Source organism: Chiloscyllium plagiosum, chromosome 39 (assembly GCF_004010195.1).
Source record: "Chiloscyllium plagiosum isolate BGI_BamShark_2017 chromosome 39, ASM401019v2, whole genome shotgun sequence".
In the NCBI taxonomy this organism is placed as follows: domain Eukaryota; kingdom Metazoa; phylum Chordata; class Chondrichthyes; order Orectolobiformes; family Hemiscylliidae; genus Chiloscyllium; species Chiloscyllium plagiosum.
In genome coordinates, this window is record NC_057748.1 from 14,964,528 (window position 1) to 14,988,940 (window position 24,413).

At 42.9% G+C, this 24,413-nt stretch overlaps 1 protein-coding gene across 1 annotated transcript; it reads left to right on the plus strand.

The window, feature by feature from the left end:
• The first annotated feature begins 6,867 nt into the window (after positions 1-6,867).
• On the plus strand, positions 6,868-23,898 carry ankrd54 (ankyrin repeat domain 54). The gene is made up of 8 exons (XM_043679823.1): positions 6,868-7,360; positions 8,616-8,663; positions 11,710-11,808; positions 12,187-12,258; positions 17,887-17,934; positions 18,926-19,050; positions 20,957-21,064; positions 23,281-23,898. The coding sequence occupies exons 1-8, from the start codon at positions 7,024-7,026 to the stop codon at positions 23,353-23,355; spliced, it is 912 nt and encodes a 303-aa protein (XP_043535758.1). The 5' UTR covers positions 6,868-7,023; the 3' UTR covers positions 23,356-23,898.
• Positions 23,899-24,413: the final 515 nt, after the last annotated feature.

Here is a 24,413-nt window from a genome sequence, read left to right on the forward strand (position 1 = left end):
TTTTGAAGTGCTGTTTCTTCATCAGGTGGTTGTGGAGCAGGACCATAAGACACAGAATTTATAGCAAAAGGTTACAATGTCATGCGGCTGAAATATATTAAAACTTTGAAGCATTGTTTGACCAGCACCTAATGTAGGTCTGTAAGCATAGGGCCACAACTGGAGTATTGTCTGCAGTACTGGTTACCACATTACAGAATGATTGTAATTGCTCTGGGGAGAGTGCAGAGAAGATTTGCTAGAATATTGCCAAGGCTGGAGATTTTTAGCTACCAGGAGATTGAAGAAATTGGGGTTATTTTCCTTTGAACAGAAAAGGCTGAGGGGGTGACATGATCAAGGTATACAAAATTGTGAGGGTCAGAGACAGGAGGAACCTATTACCTTTGGCAATGAGTTCAAACACCAATGGTCATAGATTGAAGTGAAGTGACAGAAGATTTAGAGAGGATGTGAGGAAAAGGTTTTTTTACACAGGGGATGATGGGTGTCTGGAATTTGCTGCCTGAGTAATGGAATTCAGATATTTTAAAAAGTACCTGGATCTGCATGTTAAGTCTGTTTTCCAGCCTCGACCTCTTTATCTCCAGCTGCTGTCATGGCATTGACCACCTCAACCTGTCCACCCCTCTCACCCACTCCAACCTCTCACCCTCACAGAGTGCAGCCCTCCAATCCCTATGCTTCAACCCCAACCTTACCATTAAATCTGGCACTGTTTTCCCTGCATATCCACCTCATCTACTGTGTCCGTTGCTCTCGTGTGGTCTCCTCTTCATTGGGGACCATGATGTGGAGGAGCTGGTGTTGGACTGGGGTGAACAAAGTTAAAAATCACACAACACCAGGCTATAGCCTAACAGGTTTATTTGGAAGCACTAGCCTTTGGAGCAGCCAATAGCGGAACGTTTCAGGGAACATCTCTGGGACGCACACACCATACAATCCCACTGCCCTATGGCCAACTACTTCAACTCCCCCTCCCATTCCACCAAGGACATGCAAGTCCTGGGCCTCCTTCACCACCAAATCCAAGCCACCCAGCGGCTGGAAGAAGAACACCTCACCATCTGCCTTGGGACTCTCCAACCACAGTGCATCATTGACTTCACCAGTTTCCTTATCTCTCCTCACCTACCTCAACCCTCCAACTCAGCACCACCCTCTTGAACTGTCCTACCTGTCCATCTTCCTTCCCAACTATCCGCTCCACCCTCCCTCTGACCTATTACCACCACCCCCCACCTGCATCTACCTATTGCCTTCCCATCTACATTCCCCCATCCCCACCCTCATATTTATCGCTCAGCCCCCTCCCCTCCCCCCACACTATTCTTGATGAAGGGCTTATACCTGGAATGTCAACTCTCCTGCTGCTTGGATGCTGCTTGACCTGCTGTGCTTTTCCAGTGCCACACTTTTCGAACCTTAAGTGCAGTAAGCTGAGTGTTAAGGGCCATGTGCAGGAAAATGGGATTGGAAAAGGCATCTGGGTTTCTTTGGGTCGGCATAGACAAGATGGGCTGAATGGTCCCCTTCTGTGCTTATCATTTCTATGGCTCTATGACTGAGTTGCTATTTGCAAAATTTTGGATGAGAAAGTCAACCAAGGGTCAAATGTGGAAGCGCATGAGTACAGTCAAGTCTAGTGCTAGTGGTAAAAAAGGCACGAAGGAAGGTTAGAGTCATAGCGATTTACTGCACAGAAAAATGCCCTTTGTTCCATTGCGTCTACGTCTGTCAAAAACAGCCATCTAACAGTTCACCCGCAGATGAGCTGAGGCAGATTTTCAAATACCAGAATTCACAGAATTGTTATAATGCAATTTGTCACAATGTTATAATTTGTCTTGTCATACCTGCATTGGCAACAATTGTTCATTTATTATTTTGATAGGCTATTGTCTAACCTTATTTTATAGTCTTATTCACTGAAGCGATTGAATTTAAATTTTTCCATGATGTCCTGGTGGGATTTGATCTCATATCTCTGGATCACTAATCTGGGCAGCTCTGATCGTCGAGCCCAGAAACCCAACCATCAAGCAGCCTAATTCAGCAGCAAGGTTCACCAAGACAATGTTGAATAGCAGGACCCTGAGAAACATAGAGGATCAGACAGATCTTGGTGTGCGGGACACCCGCACCAATCAACTCCCCCTCCCACTCTGCCGAGGACATGGAGGTCCTGGGCCTCCTTCACTGCCGCTCCCTCACCACCAGACGCCTGGAGGAAGAACACTTCATCTTCCGCCTCGGAACACTTCAACCCCAGGGCATCCTCACTTATCTCTTCACCCTTCAGGCTCTCTGCTTGTATTCCTGATGAAGGGTTTTGCCTGAAACCTTTTACTGCTTCTCGGATGCTGCCTGAACCGCTGTGCTCTTCCAGCACCACTAATCCAGAATCTGGTTTCCAGCATCTGCAGTCATTGTTTTTAACCTAGATCTTGGTGTGTGTCCATAGATTCGTAAAGGCAGCAGGACAAGTTGATAAGGTTCTTAAGTAGGCATATTGTTACTTGCCTTTGTTAGTCAAAACATTGATAAACTTCGTTTAATTTCAAAAATATACTTGATTCATATTCACATCTTTGTACATATACATAGTCACAAATGCAGTTTGGTTCTGATAAAACAGCAAGGAGGTTATGATTGATGTGTATACATTGGTTAAGTCACAGCTGAAATACTGTGTGCAGTTCTGGTCACCACACTATGGTAAGGATGTGACTGCACTAGAGAGGATGCAGAGAAGATTTATCAGGAGGTTGCTGTGACTGGAGTGATGAAGATAGACTAGATAGGATGAGGTATTTTCCTTTAGAGCAGAGAAGGTTGGGGGGGAACCTAATTGAGGTATACAAAATTATTAAGAACATAGATAGAGAGAAATATTATCATTTAGTTGAAGAGTCAGTATCCAGAGAACAGTTTTAAGGTAAGGTGCAGGAAGTTTAGAGGGGATTTGAGGATAAGGTTTTGTGGTGAATGGAACCAGGTGGATCTTATTAGCTATGAAATCCTTGATTGGGGTTGTGAATCTGGGCCACTCAGGGAGCCCTGGCTGACAGATATAACCAGGAGATTACGTTAGAGCCCGGGTGTCTCTGGAAAGGGAGCACGTGGTGTCCATCGACACCCTAGAGTTGTTCAGGGAGAGGTGAGCACCGCAGGGAGTGGAGTGCATTATTTCCCCCTCCAACTCTATTTTGATTTAATCCCTGCCCTCCCCTTCACTGTTTGATCACACAGCATTGCCCTTTGATGAGAAGGGCACTGGTGGTCACTGGCCACTCGGGTGGTTCCTTTCTTCGTGGTGGTGGGAATTGAATAAAGATTCGTACACCTTGTGTCTTTCACTGTGTCTCACACCTGCACACACACAACATGGGTGCTGGGGAAACAATAAGCACTACCGCAGTTAGGCAGTAGTGTGGGAAAGAAAAAAAAAGGAAAAAAAAAACCAGGAGATTTAGATCCTTGTCAGTTTAGGGGACTGACTCTGTGCTGGCTGGACCACAGTCAGTGTGTTACTGTTGCTTTCGGCTTTTTTTTTCAAGGGGGGAGGAAAACCTGATTCCTGAACTGGCTGAATTATTTAGCCAGTTTGTTAACTGGTATTTCTTTAGTGAGGACTGATTTCTAAACTCTTGATGCACACAATGTGTTTCAGGTATAACTCAGTTCTCATTAGGGGATTGTTGTTTCACAGGCTGGTTACAGCCTGTGTGTTACTCTTTTCTCTTTCACTTTTGAGAAAAGGACAAATGTTGATTTTTGTGGTAGGGCTAAGCCCTTGGACTCTAGTTTTCCTTTTTTGTATGTGTGTCTTCACTTTTTTTTGGTGTTTGGACTGAGCCCTTGTGAAAAATACACCTTGCCAGATGAGCTGTTCCTGTGGGGAGGCCGAGCCCTGGGACTGGGCCTCTGAAGATTGAACACCTGTGTGTGTGTGTGCTGGGAGGTGAGCACTTGCTGTATCCTGAAGTTTGGGAGCAGACCTTTCCTTGAGGAGTGGACCAAACTTCTGTGAGTTAACTATACCTTTACAATATACTCTGTTCCTGGGAGTGGGCCTGGTTCTCTGAAGGGCCAGGAATCCATGGAGATTGAATACCTTGTGCTGTGAAGTGTGCATTTGCTGCCTTTGGGATTGGACTCTGCCCTCAGTTGTGGACTCTGTCTTTAGCAACGGACTCTGCAGTTTGGACTGGACTCCATTTCTGACAATGCACTTTGTATACTGGAGTGGACTCTGTTTCTGGGAATTAACTCTACATTTTAAAGAGAACTGTCTATGCTCATGGACTCTATTTACCAGAAAGGACTCTGTTTGTTGATAATTAACTGTCATGAGGTTTGTTGGGGTCATCACCTGCACTGTCTTGTGTGTCCTAGGTTATGGCAGGCTTACTGTGAGCTGGGAGGCTCATGGGTCATTCTGAAAGCTGTCACCCTGAGAGCCAGAGGGTGGGTAGGCCATCTTGTGAAGCTGAAGGTTGGTAGGCTGTCCTGAAAGCTGGTGGGAGGGTAAGCCACCCCGATTCCAGTCGCCCCGAGAGCCAGAAGATGGGTAGGCTGTTCTGAGCACTGTTGTTCCGAGAAGGGCTGTCCTAGAGGTGGTCGGAAGGTGTGTCAGAGCAGCTGAGAGCCAGGTGAGTAGGGGTGGGCTGAGATCCGGAAGGCTTGTGGGCTGTCCTGGGTGCTGTCGTCCCTCAGGAAGGGGCGGGCTGTCCTAGACGTGGCAGGACGGTGTGTCAGGGTAGTCCACGGGCCAATCAGGGTGGGTGAGAGCCGAATGGTACGTAGAGGCAGACAGAGGGCCGGCAGGCCATCCTCAGCGCTCTCACCCCTTACGGGTACTGGGGCGGGCTATCCTAGAGTGGTTGAAAGGTGTGACAGGGCGAACTGAGAACTGGAAGGGACATCGGGTGGACCGAGAGCCAGATGGTGCGTAGGGGTGGGCTGCCTTAGTAGCCGGAAAGTGGGAGAGATGGGGGCGGGGTCTTGTTGGGTTTTCTGGGTGTTTGTATTGTATGCACTGTTTCTTACATGATTGGACTGTCTTGTATGTACAAATGTCATTGTTACTGTTTGTAATGATTGAAACTGGGATTTGAAGTTTGTCCTCATTTCGCTGAAAACCGTTTGAATGTCAGGGTTTGGGGCTTGGCTTTGCCTTTCCTCTCCCTTGTAAAATTGCTGTTTCTCTGTATACAGCCGTAAATGTTAATTGTTTTGTAAACTGTGAATTGTTTGATAAAATAAAGAAACAAACAGGGGATTTATTTTTCCAGCTCTCAGGGCAATTAGAATCTCTGACACTCCTGTTTCTTTTCTTTGCGGTAGTGCTTATTTTTCCCCAACACCCATGTTGTTTGTGTGTGTGTGTGTGCGCGCATGCACGCGCGCAGATATGAAACACAGTGAAAGACACAGGGTGTACAAATCTTTATTCAATTTCTACCACCAGGAAGAAAAGAAACACCCAAGTGGCAAAAGAAAAGAAACAGGGTATTCAGAGTATCCTTACTTCAGGGACTGACTGGCCATATGCAAATAAAGTATGATGGAATCCTGGCCTCTGAGTAGTTATTTAAATTTTTTTTAAAAAAAGTGTGGTGGGTATCTGTAACTCTGGTAAAGATGGGCAGCACAGTGGTTAGCACTGCTGGCTCACAGCGCCAGAGACCTGGGTTCAATTCCCACCTCAGGCGACTGACTGTGTGGAGTTTGCACATTCTCCCCGTGTCTGCGTGGGTTTCCTCTGGGTGCTCCGGCTTCCTCCCACAGTCACAAAGATGTGCAGGTCAGGTGAATTGGCTATGCTAAATTGCCTGTAGAGTTAGGTGAAGCGGTAAATGTAGGGGTATGAGACTGGGTGGGTCGCGCGTCGTAATGACATCTATGCGCAGCAGTGACATCTGGATCCAAAAATCAATGTTGCGCTCAGTATGCTGATGCTGATGACAGCGTGCAGAAGATTGGAGCTGTTGTGAACTCACTCAGCCATGCAGCTTAGAGGGAACATTGCTGAAGACATTTAAGAAGTGTTTAGATGAGCACTTGGAAAAAAGAACATACAAAGCTACAGACCATGTGCTGAAACTTGGGTTTGTAGATAGGTGCTTGTTGATAGATTATTCTCTTCCCAACTACAGAAAACAGTTGAGGTCTAAACACTAAAGGAATTAGATATAGTTACAGAATCATACATTCCAGAAGATGTTCTTTGACTCATTGAGTCTGTACTGCCAAAATGGCATTACTACATATGAGAGTCCCACTTTCCAATACTGGTCTCATTGTCTTGCATGTTATTTAGTTCTTAGAGCTAAGGGGATATGAGCAGAAAGCAGGAACAGAGTATTGAGTTGGACAATTAGCCATGATCATATTGGAGATAAAAGAACTGCAGATGCCAGAATCCAAAGTAGACGCACAGGAGGCTGGAAAAACATAGCAAGCCAAGCAGCATCAGGAGGTGGAGAAGTCAACGTTTATAACCTTTATTTCTGAAGAAGAGTTATACCCAAAATGTTGACTTCTCCACCTCCTAATGCTGCCTGGCTTGGCATGATGGCGAGAAGGGTCTTTTCCTCACGTTAAAATCTTTAAATGTATTTTAAACCACTCTGCTCAGAGATGTTATTGTACACCAGAGCAGATATGCCTTGGACCTTGATCTCTAGAAAAGACACAAACTCATGAACACCTCAACTCGACAAACAGCGACGTTGCCATCAGGCACTCAGCCTGGCCGCCTTAAAGCGGTCAAAGGACCACCTCTCTGACCCGCTCCCCTCAGGAGGGGACACATTCCGATTGGACACGTATGACATCTTCGACGCGGTGCGGACGTCGATTGGTCGAAAGCAACGTCAATCACCCAGCCTTGGTCCAATCAGTGGACAGGACAGTCGGCCTCCGGGATGAATGCGAAGGAGAGAAAATAAATAAAAATAATTTAACGAGGAAGACCCGCCGTCACCAATGATGCGGTAGAGGCTGAGCGATGAAATGAGCGGTTCCATGGCGGCCTCGGACGACGACACGGTGTCGGAGCGCTCGAGCTCCGAGGGCGAGTACCCGGTGTCCGAGCGCGGGGCAGCGGCCACCACCACCGCCACCGCCGTCGTCGACGACACCTTCCGACTGGCCGCCTTCGGCCCGGACTGCGGCCGGCGACACCGCCTCGGAACCGGGGACTACACCGAGGGCCTCAGCTACTTGCACTTCATGTGGCAGGAGCCCGGCGGCCGTCAGCAGGAGCTTACCGGGAAAATGGGCGTCAACCGCCTGAAGCGGCAGGTCAAGGTTCACCGCAAGGCTTGTCCCCTGGGCAAAGACATTCATGGTCAGTCTGTCCCATTGGGATTGGGTGATTGCACCGGGTTGTCTTGGGAAGTTGCACTGGAGTCCGTTGCTTGACCAGCTTGGCTTGGGAGATTGCATTGCATTGGGGCATTTTCAATTATGTTGCTTTGAGTTAGGGTCAGAGATACTTGAATTTTCTTCAATTGGACAGTAGGATTTACGTTGGATTTGTTGACTGGATATATTGAAAGATGTTTACTATGTTCCCTGCTTCTGCTGAAAGTTTGGCCTTGGCTAATTGGGCAGCACTTTCACCTTGGAGTCAGGAGATATGTGGGTTCAAGTGATCTTTCAGTGACCATGTAATCTAGGTTGTTGCTTTAGTGCAGCACTGAAGGAATGCTGCACTGTCAGAGGTGTTAAGATTGGGTATCTGCTGTATTGGGATCTTTTACAAATCCAGGGCAGTATTTTGAGGAATAACTGGAGAATCTACACTCTACAAGAAATGCTTTGTGTTTGTTTTTACATTCAACTTGGAGGACAGATAGGATCTTGGTTTAATTTGTAAATGGACCTCTTGGATGCAAATGTCTCCATGTTATTGATAGTGGCTGGCTGGTGTGAGAGGAATAGTCTTTGCATTTAAATTGCAATTTTCCTGGCTTTGGGACATGCTTAAAGCATTTTCTGCCCAAGGAAAGCAAGCAGCCTATTTCTACACGAAAAGATTGGTGGCAATTTGCTGAACATGCACTTAACAAAAACCTGTACTCCTGTCGTCTCCCCACCCTCATTCCCCACCCTCATTCCCCACCCTCAGTCCATTTCTGATAATCTGGTTTATGTTTGGGCCATGTGTTGTTTTAAACAGTTTGCAAGTGCTGAGATTTTTTGGAATATAAGCTTAATTGAATTACTGTCTACATGCAGTTCCACCTCAAGAAGAAATGCTTTTACTATTCACTGTTCATTATGTAGGACGAGTGATGGGTATTGTGGGGCTATCCTGGAGGTGAAAGCCCCAGTTAGTAATTTTAAAGGCAACACCAATTGAAACTGCAATGCAAAAGCAACAGACTTCAGATATTAGGACTGATGAGTGAGACACTTGGTTTTGAAACCACAAGTGCAGTATTTATTGGCTGTTAAATGAGCTGACCAGGAACAGTTTGCTTAGAACCATGGATAAATAAATAAGCATAGTTCATAAACTTTTATCAGTTAGACGTATGTACTAGCTTTGGTTGTTATTTCATAGTTTGTTTTTACAAGTAATTCTACTTATTTTGCAGCTCAGAAGCGTTTACGAGAAGCTGCAAATGCCAACGAAGTTGATATTGGTAAGATTAATTTAGCTTTCTGTGTTATGTCTTCACACAGATTCTTTGTTTGTAGTTTAGGCACTTAGTTGTGTCCACATTGAAAGGGAATTAAGCCTATCTTGTATCAATAATTACACTGGAAATAATGGGTCCTTTCTTCTGGTTGTATATGTGCATTTTTCTTCTGTAGATTTATTTTCCAATTTAATTCTTGCCGGCGTTCTTTCCTTTGCCTCCAGTTCTTTTAAAAAAAATTCAGCTGCTTGTATCCTCAGTCATTTTCTTGTCTTCACTTTCCCAATGCAATAAGTTTAATGCCTCTCCTTGATTTTGCTACTAAACCTCTGTTGGTTTTGCAACTTTGCACTCCCTGAAGGTTGTGGATGCTCCCATCATAGTCCATTACAGCCTTAAACATAGCCAGAATTTTGATTTCTATCAGGGAATTAAGGGAAATGAGATGTGTAATATTACAGGGCTTTTCTCTGTGCTCGAGATTGTGTTCCTTATGATTCAACTGAAGTGAATGTTTAAGGTGTTAAGGAATGACGGAGGTTGGTATGGTGGTCAGTGAAGCTTTACCCCCAGTGAGTCAGCAAAAGTCAGATGCTTGACTGTTAGTACTAATTCCAGTTAACTTCACCTATTCATATTAGCATTAGCTACATTCAGGTCCTCTTTCTAAAATTTACACTGCATTAATTTACTCTGTACTCAAATGCTGAACCTCCTTTTCAAAATTCTCATCTTCGCTGCCTACCTGCAAAAAAAATATCTCTGCTGACAACTAACGACTCCACCTCTTGATCTCCTTTCTTTGAATCCTCCCCATCCTGCACGCTTCTAGTGTTGTGTAATAATTATGATGTTTGTAACATGCCATATTTTAGGACTGACTGAAGCAGATGATGTGACCTCTTTTGAAACCCACTTGACAGAATGCTCGAGTGCTTTGATTATTACATATAAAAAAAAGGGGGGGAGCAGCTTTTATTTTTGAGAAGCAGATGCATGTTATTTACATTTGGAGGCAATGGCAGCATCCTGTGTGGCAACAGTGGATACACTCAGTCTTTAAAGTCCCAGAAAAATGTTGAGAATGTTGGATTGTGAACAGTTATCTTGGACATAAATGGATAGTTTTTAATATGTGAGATCTCAAACATAACTAATTATCATTCTACCTGGAAGCAAGGCCCACACCAAGATGTGCTTTGGGAGGGAGGGATTTTTAAGGTATACCTGGAAATGCTCATATATTGTTGATCTGCCATGACCTGGGAGAGAGAGACCCAAAAGGTTCGTGGTATAGAAATGCCAATGATGGCCTGCACTTGGATTGGAAAGATCAAATTTGTGAGGAGTCAAATGGGGCTGGAAGATGGCCAGCATTTGTTAGAGGTTGAATCTCCAGGTGTAACGGACTTGTTATAAAAGATAGTTTTGAGATTAAAAGTTATTAGGCTGAGTTAGGCAAAAACAGAATTAGATACTCATTAGCTAGGAATCATCAGCTTGGACTGATTCATGGAGAATTGAGCAGTTACTTAAAAAGATAGTGTAAAATTTATCAAGTGAAATGCCTTTTTCCCTCAACTATGTTAAAACTGAAGGGGGTAAAGTTCTGTCCTGTGACTAAAATATAAGTTGCTTACAAGGATTGTCTTTCATCTATGGTGCTTTACCTGTTTTTTTACAGTAAAAGTCCTAAAATGTGAAGTTTTGTGAAATCACTCTTTTTGCTATTAACTAGGTTTATGTTTTCAAAAGAAAATTACTGGTCTTTCTGGGGCCCATAACACTTTGGATGAGCCTAGACTTGAAGTCATTGTATTCGGACACTGTCACAAATTTTCTACTTGTCATCAAGCCAACCCCCTTTTCCACATTGAGTGAACCTGACTGTTCCCATTTTTGGAATGCTTTACTGAGCTGTATGCTCTCCACCAAAACTTGTGTCTCCTTAACACTTGGCATCCCTGCCTGAGCTCAAATGCTGCTGATATTCATTCCATTTCATCTCCAGATTTAAACTTTGGTGATTGCCTGACTTGTGTCTGATCTTGTAATCCGATTGTAATGCAGAACTCCCTTGGTACCACACTGAAGTGTCAACCTGTAGTACTTGCTCAAAACCTAAGATGGAGCTTCAGCCCATAGCCTTGCCTCTAAAAATGAAGGTTATGATCAAATAAGCTAAACTAACACTGGAGTTCATACTTTAAAGAAACTATGTTGTGGAAATAAATATTTGATAGATACTTGAATGTTTTCAACGAAATGTCATCATGTCTTGCTTCTTGGTCAATCTGTTTTGTTGGTGTGGACCTATCACCATGTTAAAAATTGCACAACACCAGATTACAGCCCACCAGGTTTAATTGGAAGCACTAGCTTTCGGAGCACTGCTCCTTCATAACCACAACCACCTGGTGAAGGAGCAGTGTTCTGAAAGCTAGTGCTTCCAATTAAACCTGTTGGACTATAATCTGGTGTTGTAATTTTTAACTTTGTACACTCCTGTCCAACATCGCCATCTCCAAATCATGACTTATCACCATGTTTGACTTGCACACAGCCATAAGGCTTTCTCCAAAAGGACACACCTCAGGTGTCTAAGCCAAGAGAGTTTCAAATGCAGATCGATGAGAACTGAGGTTAATTTGTATAAAATATAAAATTAGATTAGATTACTTACAGTGTGGAAACAGGCCCTTCGGCCCAACAAGTCCACACCGACCCGCCGAAGCGCAACCCACCCAGACCCATTCCCTTACATTTACCCCTTCACCTATAGGCAATTTAGCATGGCCAATTCACCTAACCTGCACATTTTTTGGATTCTGGGAGGAAACTGTGTGGTGACATCCTTAACTTTGTTCACTGAGCAAGATTTCCTTCACATAAGATAGCTCTGGAACTTCAAGCTGATTGAACTTTTAAGGTCTTGCTGACTGGCTGCAGTCTTAAAATACTGGGACGGAGATTGTGGGAGTTTGAAATGCTTGGCATGGATTATATTAGTCTGATCTCAGTAACAGGCCAACCGTATCATTTTATTTAGTGAGCCAACTGCTTGAATGTGGCACTGAACCATGTGTAGCAGATGACAAAGGCAGGACTGCTCTTCACTTCGCTTCTTGTAATGGAAACAGTTCAATCGGTGAGTAGAGTGAAAATGCAATTTCTCTTTACTCTTTAAACCTCCTCTCTCTGCAACCCACTCTGTTCTGATATATATACTTGGCTGTTTTACCTTTCTGCTTTCACAAGTGGTCCATCAGTTAGAGGAACAGGTGATTGTCAATTTGCACATCTAACTGTATAAAAGGTGTTAAGTGTACATCCAGGGACGTGCACAATTTTGGATAGTAAAATGAGCTCAATTTCAATTTGTTGACATCAATTAACCAGATGGTATGAGTAGGGTTTGAGGAATGTTGATCTAATGAGGATTCATTATTTGTTTAGGGGTTAGAATGTGTGCTTTTTTGTTTGAAACCAGTGGTGAAACCTGACCACTTCTGCCTTCTCATTATAGTGCAGTTGCTGTTGGATCATGGAGCAGACCCTAACCAGAGGGATGGACTGGGAAACACACCGCTGCATCTGGGTATGATAACGATGAAGAACTTTAATATTTCTGATGCTGTAATAAGTTCATGTTTTGAGTGGCAATGGGAGTTAGTGCTACAGCATAGTATTACTCAGAATCTTCAGCTACTGTGTTTCCTATTCTAGTTGTTAATTTCTTATCGTAAAAAATACATTGAGTTATTTTTGAGATGGTTTCTGTTTAAAACTAGGATTTTAGATATGCTTGGATGTGGCTGTTTTCCCAACAGGGCTGTAGTTTTTCACATGCTGCCAAGTTTATGGAGCTTTTGAGGCTTTGTGTTCCAATGTCCATTCTAATGCTGTCTGACTTCGTCTGTACAGGACACTTAGTCTGGTATATTTCAACCTATCAATTACCTGCAATTAAATATTATTTCCACTTGCCAGTTTGGTCAATGGGATATGATCATGTCAGTGGTCAAGTAATCCAGAGAGTAGGAGCTCCAATCACTCAGATTTTGTTAGTTTGAAAATATGACTATAATTTTAAATTTTAGTGCTCATATCAGTAATATTGGATTATTACTCTGGTTGCTTGACTGTAACACTAAAGCACTCATATTTTCGGTTCTTTCACCATCAAAGCTGGTCTTGGTAATAAAGTTTGTGAAAAGATTTGTAGCTCGGGTGCTTGTTGTTGTGGTTCTGTTCGCCGAGCTGGGAATTTGTGTTGCAGACGTTTCGTCCCCTGTCTAGGTGACATCCTCAGTGCTTGGGAGCCTCCTGTGAAGCGCTTCTGTGATCTTTCCTCCGTCATTTGTAGTGGTTTGAATCTGCCGCTTCCGGTTGTCAGTTCCAGCTGTCCGCTGCAGTGGTCGGTATATAGGGTCCAGGTCGCTGTGCTTATTGATTGAATCTGTGGATGACTGCCGTGCCTCTAGGAATTCCCTGGGACAACACTACTATTATAGGACAAGCCAAACAGAGAACAGCCAGGGAATTCCTAGAGGCATGGCACTCGTCCACAGATTCAATCAATAAGCACATCAACCTGGACCCAATATACCGACCACTGCAATGGACAGCTGGAACTGACAACCGGAAGCAGCAGATTCAAACCACTACAAATGGCAGAGGAAAGATCACAGAAGCGCTTCACAGGAGGCTCCCAAGCACTGAAGATGTGTTCTTGGTAATGTCAATCCTGATAGCAACGTGGTTGATGTTTGATTAGTCTCGAAAATTGCCTGACATATTACTCAGTTGCACAAAAACCACTGCAAAACTGAATATATTGCTTACTTGTGATCAAGGCTTTAAATCAGGATATGCCCAATGCACTCCTGGCCTAAAGGAGTCCTTGAGCATGGAGCCCAGCACGAGAATGCAAAAGGCAAGACCGAAATATTTGCAGCTACCTTCAGCCAGAAGTGGTTGATCAATCCTGGTCTTGTCCAGATATCTACATCCCATCACATGCTAGCCTTCAGTTAATTCATTTCACTTCCGTGACATCCAGAAATCGCTGGCACACTGAACACGAACATAATGTCCCAGCTGTATTAACTTGACTCTGGAACTACCTGTGCTTCTACCCAAATTGTCCCAGTGCATCTACAACATTGAGATTTGTCTGAAGTTTGCATTTGCCCTACTCTCAAAAAGTAGGATAAATCCAATCAGACAAATGGCTTCCCATTGAAACTTCTGTCATCAATAAAATAATTAAAGGAGTTGTCAGCAGTGTTTTCAAAACACAGTTGTTCTACAGTATCCTACTTAATGGTTCCCAAAATCACCTGGAGCCAGATTTAGAAACCAGATCTGTTTCTAGAGCTGTGATGCAGTGAGATGAGAATAACTGCTGACTGTGGGCACCAGGGAATGATAACAAAACTGAAACAGGTGGGGATTGGGAGAAAGCGCTCTAATGGTTGGGATCATATCTCGTATGCAAATAAAGATATTTCTCCTTGTGGAAGCCAATCATCCCCACTGTCTCAAACCAGCGTCCGAGACCAAACATCTTCAGCCTTATTAAAGACCTTTCCTTTCCTTCTGCATAAAATCGGAAGTGGCCGTTTCTGGTATTGTGTTCAGCCCCATTCACAGTCCCCCAGGTAAAGAAGTAGTTCATGCTGTGTTGTAGCCAGGCTGGGTAAAGTCGAGGGTTGGTCTGATAAAAGCATGTAACACCCATGCAACACAAGTGCTTGGGAAAGTTCTTCAACAAAAAAAGAGTGGATCTATCCCTTGACATTCAATGACATTACTTTGCCACGAGTACTTTGTGGGTCGTCACTGACCAAAATGTAACTGGACTGGCTACTGGAACAGTTCTGATCCAAGTTTCAGCAGTGGGTGGCTCACCTCCTGTGTATCCACTGCCCTCTTGCCACCTAAAGAGCACAATCTTGGGAGTGTGAAGGAATACACTCCATTTGGGAAATTGAGCAGTTTGAGGGCAAATCCGTGCCATCAGAACCTCATTCTCTATCTAAACACCCATCCCTACAATTGAATTCTGTGGCTGCTGTATATTTTATCATTCAGAATGTCTGTCTTGACCATCTAGAACAGGGCCTCCCAAAGTGGAGCTTGGAATACTGTGTGCAATTCTGGTCTCCTTCCTGTCGGAAGGATGTTGTGAAACTTGAAAAGGTTCAAAAAAATTTACAAGAATGTTGCCAGGGTTGGAGGATTTGAGCTTTAGGGAGAGGTTGAATAGGCTGGGACTGTTTTCCCTGGAGCGTCGGAGGCTGAGGGGTGAGCTTTATAGAGGTTTATAAAATCATGAGGGATATGGATAGAATTAATAGATACAGTCTATTGCCTGGGGTAGGAGAGTGAAGAACTAGAGAGCATAGATTTAGGGTGAGAGGGGAAAGATATAAAAGACCTAAGGGGCAATGTTTTCATGTAGGTGGGGGGGGGGGGGGGGTGGAGAATGAGTGCCAGAGGAAGTAGTGGAGGCTGATACAATTACAGCATTTAAAAGGCATCTGGATAGGTATATGAATAGGAAGAGTTTAGAAGGAAATGGGCCAAGTGCTGGCAAATGGGACTAGATGACGTTAGGATATCTGGTCAGCATGGATGAGTTGGACCGAAGGGTCTGTTTCCATGCTGTACATCTCTATGACTCTGCCAATGGAGGTAATGAACTCGTAAGGCAGCAGAGGCTGACCTCCTGTTCTAATAATCATAGGTCTTCTCTTCCTCCCTACTTCACTACCACCGAAGGGTTGTGACAAATTTCAGAGGGTCACAATGGGACGTGGGACCATATTGGACAACAGATCAAAAAGATGACCAAGCTCTACCGATCCATGGCACTTCTATCACCTCTAAATCACGCACTATCTTGACTTGAACATATATTGCCATTTGTTCAATACACCTTTTTGGAATTTCCCACCAGAGAAGAACACCAAGAGCACCAGATCACATTTCAAGAATAGATTCACCACCATCTACACCATGAGCTTGAATGCCAGCCTTGATGGCATCACTCGCATTCGCAACAATCTTCAGTCAGAAATGCCGAGTGGATGATCCATCTTGGGCTCCTCCAGTGGTTCCCAGCATCACGGATACAAGTCTCCAGCTAATTCAGTTCACTGAATGTGATATCGAGAAACAGCTGGAGGCACTGGATACTGCAAAGGCTATGGGCCCTGATAACATTCGCAATAATACAGGAGATGTTTGCTCTAGAACTTATTGCTCCCCTAGCCAAGCTCTTCCAATATAGTTACAACACTGGCATCTACCTGACAATGTGGAAAACTGCCCAGATAGCACTGTTGATGACCTGATGACCCCTTCCATCAGTTTACTGATGATCGAGAGTAGACTGATTGGGCAGTAATTGGCTGGGTTGGATTTGTTCTGCTTTTTGTGTACAGGACACACCTGGGCAGTTTTCCACATTGTCAGGTAGATGCCAGTGTTGTAACTATATTGGAAGAGCTTGGCTAGGGGAGCAATAAGTTCTAGAGCAAACATCTTCAGTATTATTGTGAATGTTATCAGGGCCCATAGCCTTTGCAGTATCCAGTGCCTCCAGCCGTTTCTTGATATCACATGGAGTGAACTGAATTGGCTGGAGACTTGTATCCGTGATCCTCAGCAATAACCTGCTCAGTGACACGCAGTTTGGGTTTCACCAGGGTCACTCTGCTCCTGATCTCATTACAGCTTCTCTTCAAACATGGACAAAAGACCTGAATTGCAGAGGTTAGGTGAGAGTGACAGCCCTTAACATCAAGGATGCATTTGACTTAGTTTGGCATCAAGGAGCCCTGGCAAAACTGGAATTAGTGGGTATCGGGTGGGAAACTCTCCACTGGTTAGTCTTACCTGGCACAAAGGGCGATGGTTGTGAAGAGCCAGTCATCTCAGCTCTAGGGCATCTCTGCAGAAGTCCTTCAGGATAGTGTCCTAGGCCCAATGATTTTCAGCTTTCTCATCATTGGCCTTCCCTCTGTCATAAGGTCAGAAGTAGGGATGTTTGCCAATGATTACACAGTGTTCAGCACCACTCACGATTGCTTGGGTACTGAAGCAGTGCGTGCTCAAATGCAACAAGATCTGGACAGTATCCAGCTTGGGTGGACAAGTGGCAAGTAACATTCGTGCCACACCAATGCCAGACAATGATCGTCACCAATAAGAGACACTCTAACCACTGCCCCTTGACATTCAACGGTATTATCTTCACTGAATCCCCCACTGACAACATCCTTTGGGTTACCATTGATCAGAAACTCAACTGGATTTACCGCTTAAATACAGTGGCTACAAAAGCAGGTCAGAGACTAGGGATATTGCGGTGAGTAACTCACCTCCTGACACCCCAAAGTCTATCCACCATCTACAAGACACAAGTCAGGAGTGTAATGGAATAATCCCCACTTGTCTGGATGGGTGCAGGTCCAACAACGCTCAAGAAGCTTGACACCATCCAGGACAAAGTAGCCCTTGCTTGACTAGCACTGCATTTATAAATATTCACTCCCTCCACCACTGGCACTTAGTAGCAGCGGTGTGTACTGTCTACAAGATGCACTGCAGAATTCACCAAAGATCCTTAGACAGCACCTTCCAAACCCACAACCATTTCTACCTAGAAGGTCAAGGTACTTGGGAACACCTCCACCTGCAAATTCCCCTCCAAGCCTGACCACCCTGATTTGGAAATATATCACCGTTCCTTCACAGTCATTGGGTCAGAATCCTGAAATTCCCTCCCGACCAGCATTGTAGGTCAACCCACAGCATGTAGACTGCAGCGATTCATAAAGGCAGCTCACCACCACCTTCTCTAGGGCAGAAAGGGACGGGCTATCAATGCTGGCCCAGCCAGCGACGCCCAAGTCCCACAAATGAACACAAAAAGCTTGCATCCCTGAAATGACTCTTGATATCATGACACCAAGATATATCAAGAATAAGTTTAATCTTTTGAGTGCTGAGTTAGAAAGATATAAATTAAGAGCAGGAGTAGAACATTTATCTTTTGATCTTACTCTGACCTTCAATAAAAGTTGACTGAGTCATGTATATTTGGTGTTGTGGTTTGATTGATGTTAGCGTTTGTGCACTAGGGAGTTCCTGGTTCTTCTGTTCTGTATTGTAAACATTAACATTACTAAGCAGCTGATTCGGTTTCTGTTTTCAGCTGCTTGTACAAACCATGTACCTGTGATCACTACACTCTTAAGAGGAGGTGAGTGCACACTACTTTAAATAAAAGCTCATAATTTAACTATTATTATAGTATAATATTGTTATCATTGGGATTACTATACATTTGGAGTTACAAATTATTTTGATTAAAAGACCTGTTTTCATGCATCTTCTATTCTCTTTGTAAATCTGTCTTTCCATACTGTAACAGTAGGTAACCTAGTTTGTTTAACACCATGAGTTCTGGGCTGTTGGGCTGAATGGCCTCCTGTTGTATCTGACTGCACACTACTCCCATAATTAATGCCAGTCAAATCTTGCTATCTTGAAATAATTCTCTTTAAAATAATTTGACTGGGGACTAGTAGACTTACTCATTTATCTCCAAAGACCAAAACATTCAGTGGCCATTCTGACAGTGCGTATTTTTATGTTATCGTTTGTGACTGAGACTTGAAGTGAGAAATCTGAATGCAGAGTTTTAACTTTGGAGCTACTGGAAAAGTCTCCCCTTGAACTTAGACTTGAGATAATTCCTCTGTCCTGGAGATTCATATATTTTCCTTGGATTGAACTTTGTTTTATTTACATTGTATTCATCTATACATTTTCTTTCCTCCCTCATTCTTTTGTTTCTGCCTTAGTCAGCAGTCAAATATCTATAGATAACATCTTTGCCAGCAAGTGATGAGAAGGAAGTGTTTCTGGTCCCTTTCTTCCCCCTCAAAAGTTCCTCATCCCTGTTGAGGTAACCTGGTAGTATCTAGTAGTAGAAGAGCTAGTGAAGAGTCCAGCACTGTTGTGGGTAGAGGACTGCTGATCTATATGTTTAGGTTCACTTCATCTGGACAATACTAGTTTACCAATTTTGTTTGTACTCTCTTCTCTGTGGCAGTGGTCTGTAAAAGTTGGGGCAGTGGTCTGTAAGAAGCTACATACCATGTGGAAACAACAGGTCAGCAATTCTCAGCTTATCTTGCCAATGATTGGACTACAAGGCTAACTGAAAACTTCCCATTTGTTCCTATCAGGTGCCAGAGTGGATGCCCTGGATCGAGCAGGAAGGACTCCGCTCCACCTCGCTCGCTCTAAGCTGAACATCCTGCAAGATGGTCATTCACGAAGCCTGGAGGCCCTTCGGGTAGAGGTGAAACAGGTGAGGCATAAAGTGAGGCGGGAGGCTTTCAGCAGCTAGAAGATTTCTGCTCCTAGTTAAGCTCTGTTTGTTTTTTTTTACTTGCATGTATACTTTTTGCTTTCTTTGACCAATTGGCCTTCTCTGGTGTTCCATGTTAGGAGTCAAACGAATTATATTTTCATTACATACACATGACCACACCTTTTGTCTTTTTTTTTTGTCTCATGACTACAAAATTTGAACTATCTCCTGTTTATCAGTACTTCTTGCTCTCTCTCTTTATTTTGCCTCGCTGTCTTATGCACTCTTCCCCTCATTTGTCCTCATATTCTCTTGACTAACTACCAACTCGGTCATCTCCGTCAGCCCATCTGCCAATTGCCTGCTTCTCCCAAATCTTTTCTTTTTGTTCGCTCTCCACCCAAATTCTGTTGGATTCTTTTACTCTTTCAATCCTCACGTACTCCTCCCAAGCGCTGTCAACCTTTCTTTGTAAACATCTCCACCTTTGTTTATTTGTAATCTGTCTAAAATCTTTCTTACTTGCCTTCTCCCACCTCATGCTGATACCTGGGTGTTCGTGTGTCTCCTATCTTTATCCCCAAATCTCTTTTGTATCTGTCTCCTTTTCAGTTTCCACATCCGTGAATGTGTCTCATTCAAATTGTCTCTCTGCATGCTTTTTTTCTCTTTGTGAATACCTCTTGTTCCTTCACTCTCATTCCTTACCCATCATTCTGAGGGAGCATGACAGCTGAGCCCTGGCCTGTTGTGATTCAGCAAATGTAACTAGAGAAATCAGATCCCAGACTGAAATCTAGCTTGATAGATCATATATATTTGCTGTTTTTCAAACATGTCTTTTGCTGAAACACATGCAACAAATTTGGTTTTAACAATAAAGCTGGTTCATTGCACAAAAGAAAGATAAAATTAAAATAAAACAAGCTAAACTATCTGCATAATACAGTTTTTAAATGTTTCAAAGACCCAGTAAAACAAAATCCCACTTTCTCCCCAATACCATCACTTTACAGTTAATTAAACTCCAGAGAAATTGTTCTTCTCTGTCAAATCTGTAGGTAGATGTCAAAGCTTCTTTTCAGATTCAATCCTGAGTTGTGAAACTTTTTCTTTTGACTGCCACCACTGATGTCTTCGACTTGCTCAGCTTATTTGTATGCAAAATTCTAACCAAACACTCCTGGTCTGGAAATTGTAAATAAACTTTATGATATGGTAACCTATTCTTTTAACCCTTATGCCTTTTTCTAGGAGAATCAACTCTTACAGTCAGGTTTCTTCTGAGCATAATTCAAAAGCTTTTTGCTAACTTAAAAAAATCTGGTTTATCCTAGCTTCTGCTAACATAATGACTTAATACTTGTTTTTCCTCCTATCCTAAAGCTCAAAATCTAAATAATTTCTATTAATACTCCAAGCAGTCCAGATTGGTTTAAAATTGCGATTCCATAAAAAGGGATCTTGTTAGCCTCTTCAAACCCATAGAACAAGATTCCACATGTTCCTAGTTTAAAATCTCAACTCTTATAAAGTGATATTATCATATATAAATCTCACACCTTATCATTATACCCAATTACATGCATGCGACTTTCTGCAGGAGTCACAAGATAGAGATGAAGAACTGAATTCTGGCTGGTTTTACCTAAAAACTCATGATCGTAGAGGATTAATTTTCTAAGGTTTTTTGTTCATTTACCAAGTAAGTTCTTGTTAGAGAGAGACAGACAATTAATTATTGTGCATCCAGAACTTTAACTATTGTGCACATTTTATGCTTCATGTAAGATAGGATTAATTTAACCATAACTGGGTGACCACTTTAATTCAGTATCTTGTCACTTTACATTTACAGTGTCCTGAATCTAACTGTGTTTTACTATATATATTTACTTCTCAGATCATTCAGATGCTGCGTGAATATTTGGAAAGATTGGGTAATCACCAAGAGACTGAGCAGCTGGATGATCTTTGTACAAAACTTCAGATGACCAGCACAAAAGAACAGGTGGGACACAAACAGGAAGGAAATTGTTTTTTTTTTCTTTAAAGTAGGCACTGATGAGTAGGGACAGTCTGACTGTGAACAAATGGATTTTGTTTTTCATTGAGAAAATTCTGTGCAGGCAAGACAAAGTACAAGACAGCGACTTAGCTACTTTCTTTTACATTAACATACAAAGAGGGAAGAATAAGATTGTGTTGAGTGACCTACCTTGTAATTGAGCCAGTCTCCTAAGATTTAGATACACAGTTGTTTTAATTCTTCACTTTTTGGTATGTCAGTGTTTCAAGCTGCAGTGAGCCACTTTCTTGAACAAGTGTTTCATGGGGTAGGTACATTCTCAGATTTGTTGGGAAGATTTGTTGGGCGGCACGGTGGCACAGTGGTTAGCACTGCTGCCTCACAGCGCCAGAGACCCGGGTTCAATTCCCGCCTCAGGCGACTGACTGTGTGGAGTTTGCACATTCTCCCCGTGTCTGCGTGGGTTTCCTCCGGGTGCTCCAGTTTCCTCCCACAGTCCAAAGATGTGCAGGTCAGGTGAATTGGCCATGCTAAATTGCCCGTAGTGTGGGGTATGGGTGGGTTGCGCTTCGGTGGGTCGGTGTGGACTTGTTGGGCCGAAGGGCCTGTTTCCACACTGTAATGTAATCATAATCATAATTCCCTGATTTTTATCTAGTCTATAACTTGAAAGTCTCTTTGGTTCTAAACTCCTGTATTGTGCTCTCACAGTTTTGAGATTAGATGATTAGATTTCCTACTGTGTGGAAACAGGCCCTTCGGCCCAACCAGTCCACACCGACTTTCTGAAGACCCATTTTCCCTCTGACTAATGCACCTAACACCAAGGGCAATTTAGCATGACCAATTCACCTGACCTGCACATCTTTGGATTGTGGGAGGAAACCAATGGGAGAATGTGCAAACTTCACACAGTCGCTCGAGGCTGGAATCGATCCTGGGGCCCTGGTGCTGTGAGGCTGCATTCCTAACCACTGAGCCACCATGCAACGGATACTTTTTAAATGGGAAGAATTATAAGTGGTGTAATTTCTGCCATTCCTGTGTTTTTGCTCAGTGGTGTTCTATTCTAAGATGATTGTTGCCCCAGAGCATTTTTCAGAATGGTGATGAATGAGTGTTCCAGTTTCTGCATGGTAATCTGGCTGTATCCCCAGATTAACTTCCTGTTTGTGACAACTGCTTCAAAGTAGACCAAAGATTGAATTGGGGTCTTTGCTAGTCCTCATTATTTGGTACAATAATTGGTAATACATTACTCACTGATGGCTGTAGATTTGAATTAGATTAGATTACTTAGTGTGGAAACAGGCCCTTCAGCCCAACAAGTGCACACCGACCCGCTGAAGTGCAACCCACCCAGACCCATTCCCCTATATATACCCCTTCACCTAACACTATGAGCAATTTAGCATGGCCAATTCAACTAACGTGCACATTTTTGGATTGTGGGAGGAAACCAGAGAATCCAGAGGAAACCCACACAGACATGGGGAGAATGTGCAAGCTCCACTATTGACTATTTAAAATCTCTGCATCAGTATAAAAAATGGAGTAATCTGAAGTGAGAATCCTCAGTGAGAGAGATTTAATGTGAAATATTGTGTGTGTGAGAGAGAGAGTGTGAGTGAATGATCACCTCCAATTTAAGAATGAGACAGAAGGAACTGTTTTAGTCTTTGGAGTGCTCTACCTCAGAGCAACGCAAGTGTGGTTATTGAATACTTTAATTCTGCTATTCAAGAGCCTTGATTGATTATTGGAAATGGCTGGCATGTGGAGTTGATGCAGCAATAAATCAGCCAGGATTTTGTTGAATGGTGGAGCAGGCTAAAGGGGCCAAATGGTCCACTCCTCCTAGTCACATTTGTTTGTATGTTAGTGAATATAATGTTGATCATCATTGTCAGTTTCTCTGTAGTGATCATGAAGAGTTTCACTGCACTCGGCCAACAAATATGTGATGGGTAGCAGCTAGCTGACCAGACTAGTATATGATGCTCTAGAAATTGATCTAGAAATTGTATGATTTTATTGGACTTAATGTAAAGAGAAATATGCAAATGGATCAGCAATGTAGAATTGACTTAAAAAAAACTTTCAACTTGCTTGTGTTTTTGGAGTTTTGTGGGTTTTTTTGTGAAATTCTTGTTTGTTAACTTGCTTTGACCTAACTGGCCTTCCTGCTATCCTTACAGGTTGATGAAGTTGCTGACTTGCTGTCAAGCTTCACTACACTCAGTCTACAAATACACAACTTGGGTACAAGGTAGCTGAATACAGTCTTTCCATTTGTCATTGGTACAATTCTACAGGAGCTGATGTAAAAAAAATATAAAACAAGTGAAAACAATGTAGAAATGACTGATTTTTTTTTTAAAACAGGCCAGTGTTTGTGACCTTTTGATTTTAATAACATAATTCTCACTTTTTATTGTATTGGAAATGTTGATTAAAATCTTTATGGAAGCAAGCTTTGAAACTGAGCTCTCCCAAGACAATGAGCTTTAGCTCTGGTAGGATTTTTTTTAACCTCCTGAAACTATCTTCGTATAACAATATGGACTGGTCTGATATACAAGCATGTCACCTTCATGGTGAAGAATTTTATGGGGACTGTTGACTTGTTAAAGCAGAAATTGATTGTTTCCAAGTACTCTTATTGCAGGTGACAATGGTTTGATTAACAAACCAACAACTTGAAATTCACTGTCAGAGTCTGTTTGTGCCATGCAGTTTTTGGTGACAGGAATGTTGTGTTGTGACAGTAAATATGTATTAAATGTAAAATTTAAATGAATAAAGTTTAAACTGAGTAATGTAGTCCTTAGTGAAATTGGTTGTAATAGATCGCTAGTTTTTTTTTAAAATAAGGAAAGTTAATATATCGAACAGCACAAACATAGAACATAAGGTACAGCACAGGAACAGGCCCTTCAACCCACGATGTTGTGCCTACTCTTGGTCCACATGCCTGCATTCCTTGCATATTCATTTGGTTATCTAAAAGTCACTTAAATGTCCTTATCTGCCTTCACCACCACCCCTGGCAGCACGTTCCAAACTCCTACCCTACTGTCTATATAAAACATGTCCCTTATTTCACCATAAATGCATGCCCCCCTAGTATTAGACAGGTCAACTGTGGGAGAAGAAAGATTCTATCAATCCTATCTATGCATCTCCATAATTTTATAAACTTCTATCAAGTCTCTCCTCAGCTTTCACCATCCTCGAGAAAACAGTTTTTCTTGCCTCTCCTTACAGCTCATACCCTCAAATCCAGGCAGCATCCTAGTAAACCTCTTCTATACCCTCTCCAAAGCCTCCA

Excerpts from the sequence above, each read along its gene's own strand:
- ankrd54 (XM_043679823.1), top strand. The coding sequence starts at position 7,024 with ATGAGCGGTTCCATGGCGGCCTCGGACGACGACACGGTGTCGGAGCGC. Across the intron at positions 8,664-11,709 it reads TGCCAACGAAGTTGATATTG|TGAGCCAACTGCTTGAATGT; the intron begins GTAAGATTAATT and ends CATTTTATTTAG. Across the intron at positions 19,051-20,956 it reads TTCGGGTAGAGGTGAAACAG|ATCATTCAGATGCTGCGTGA; the intron begins GTGAGGCATAAA and ends TTTACTTCTCAG.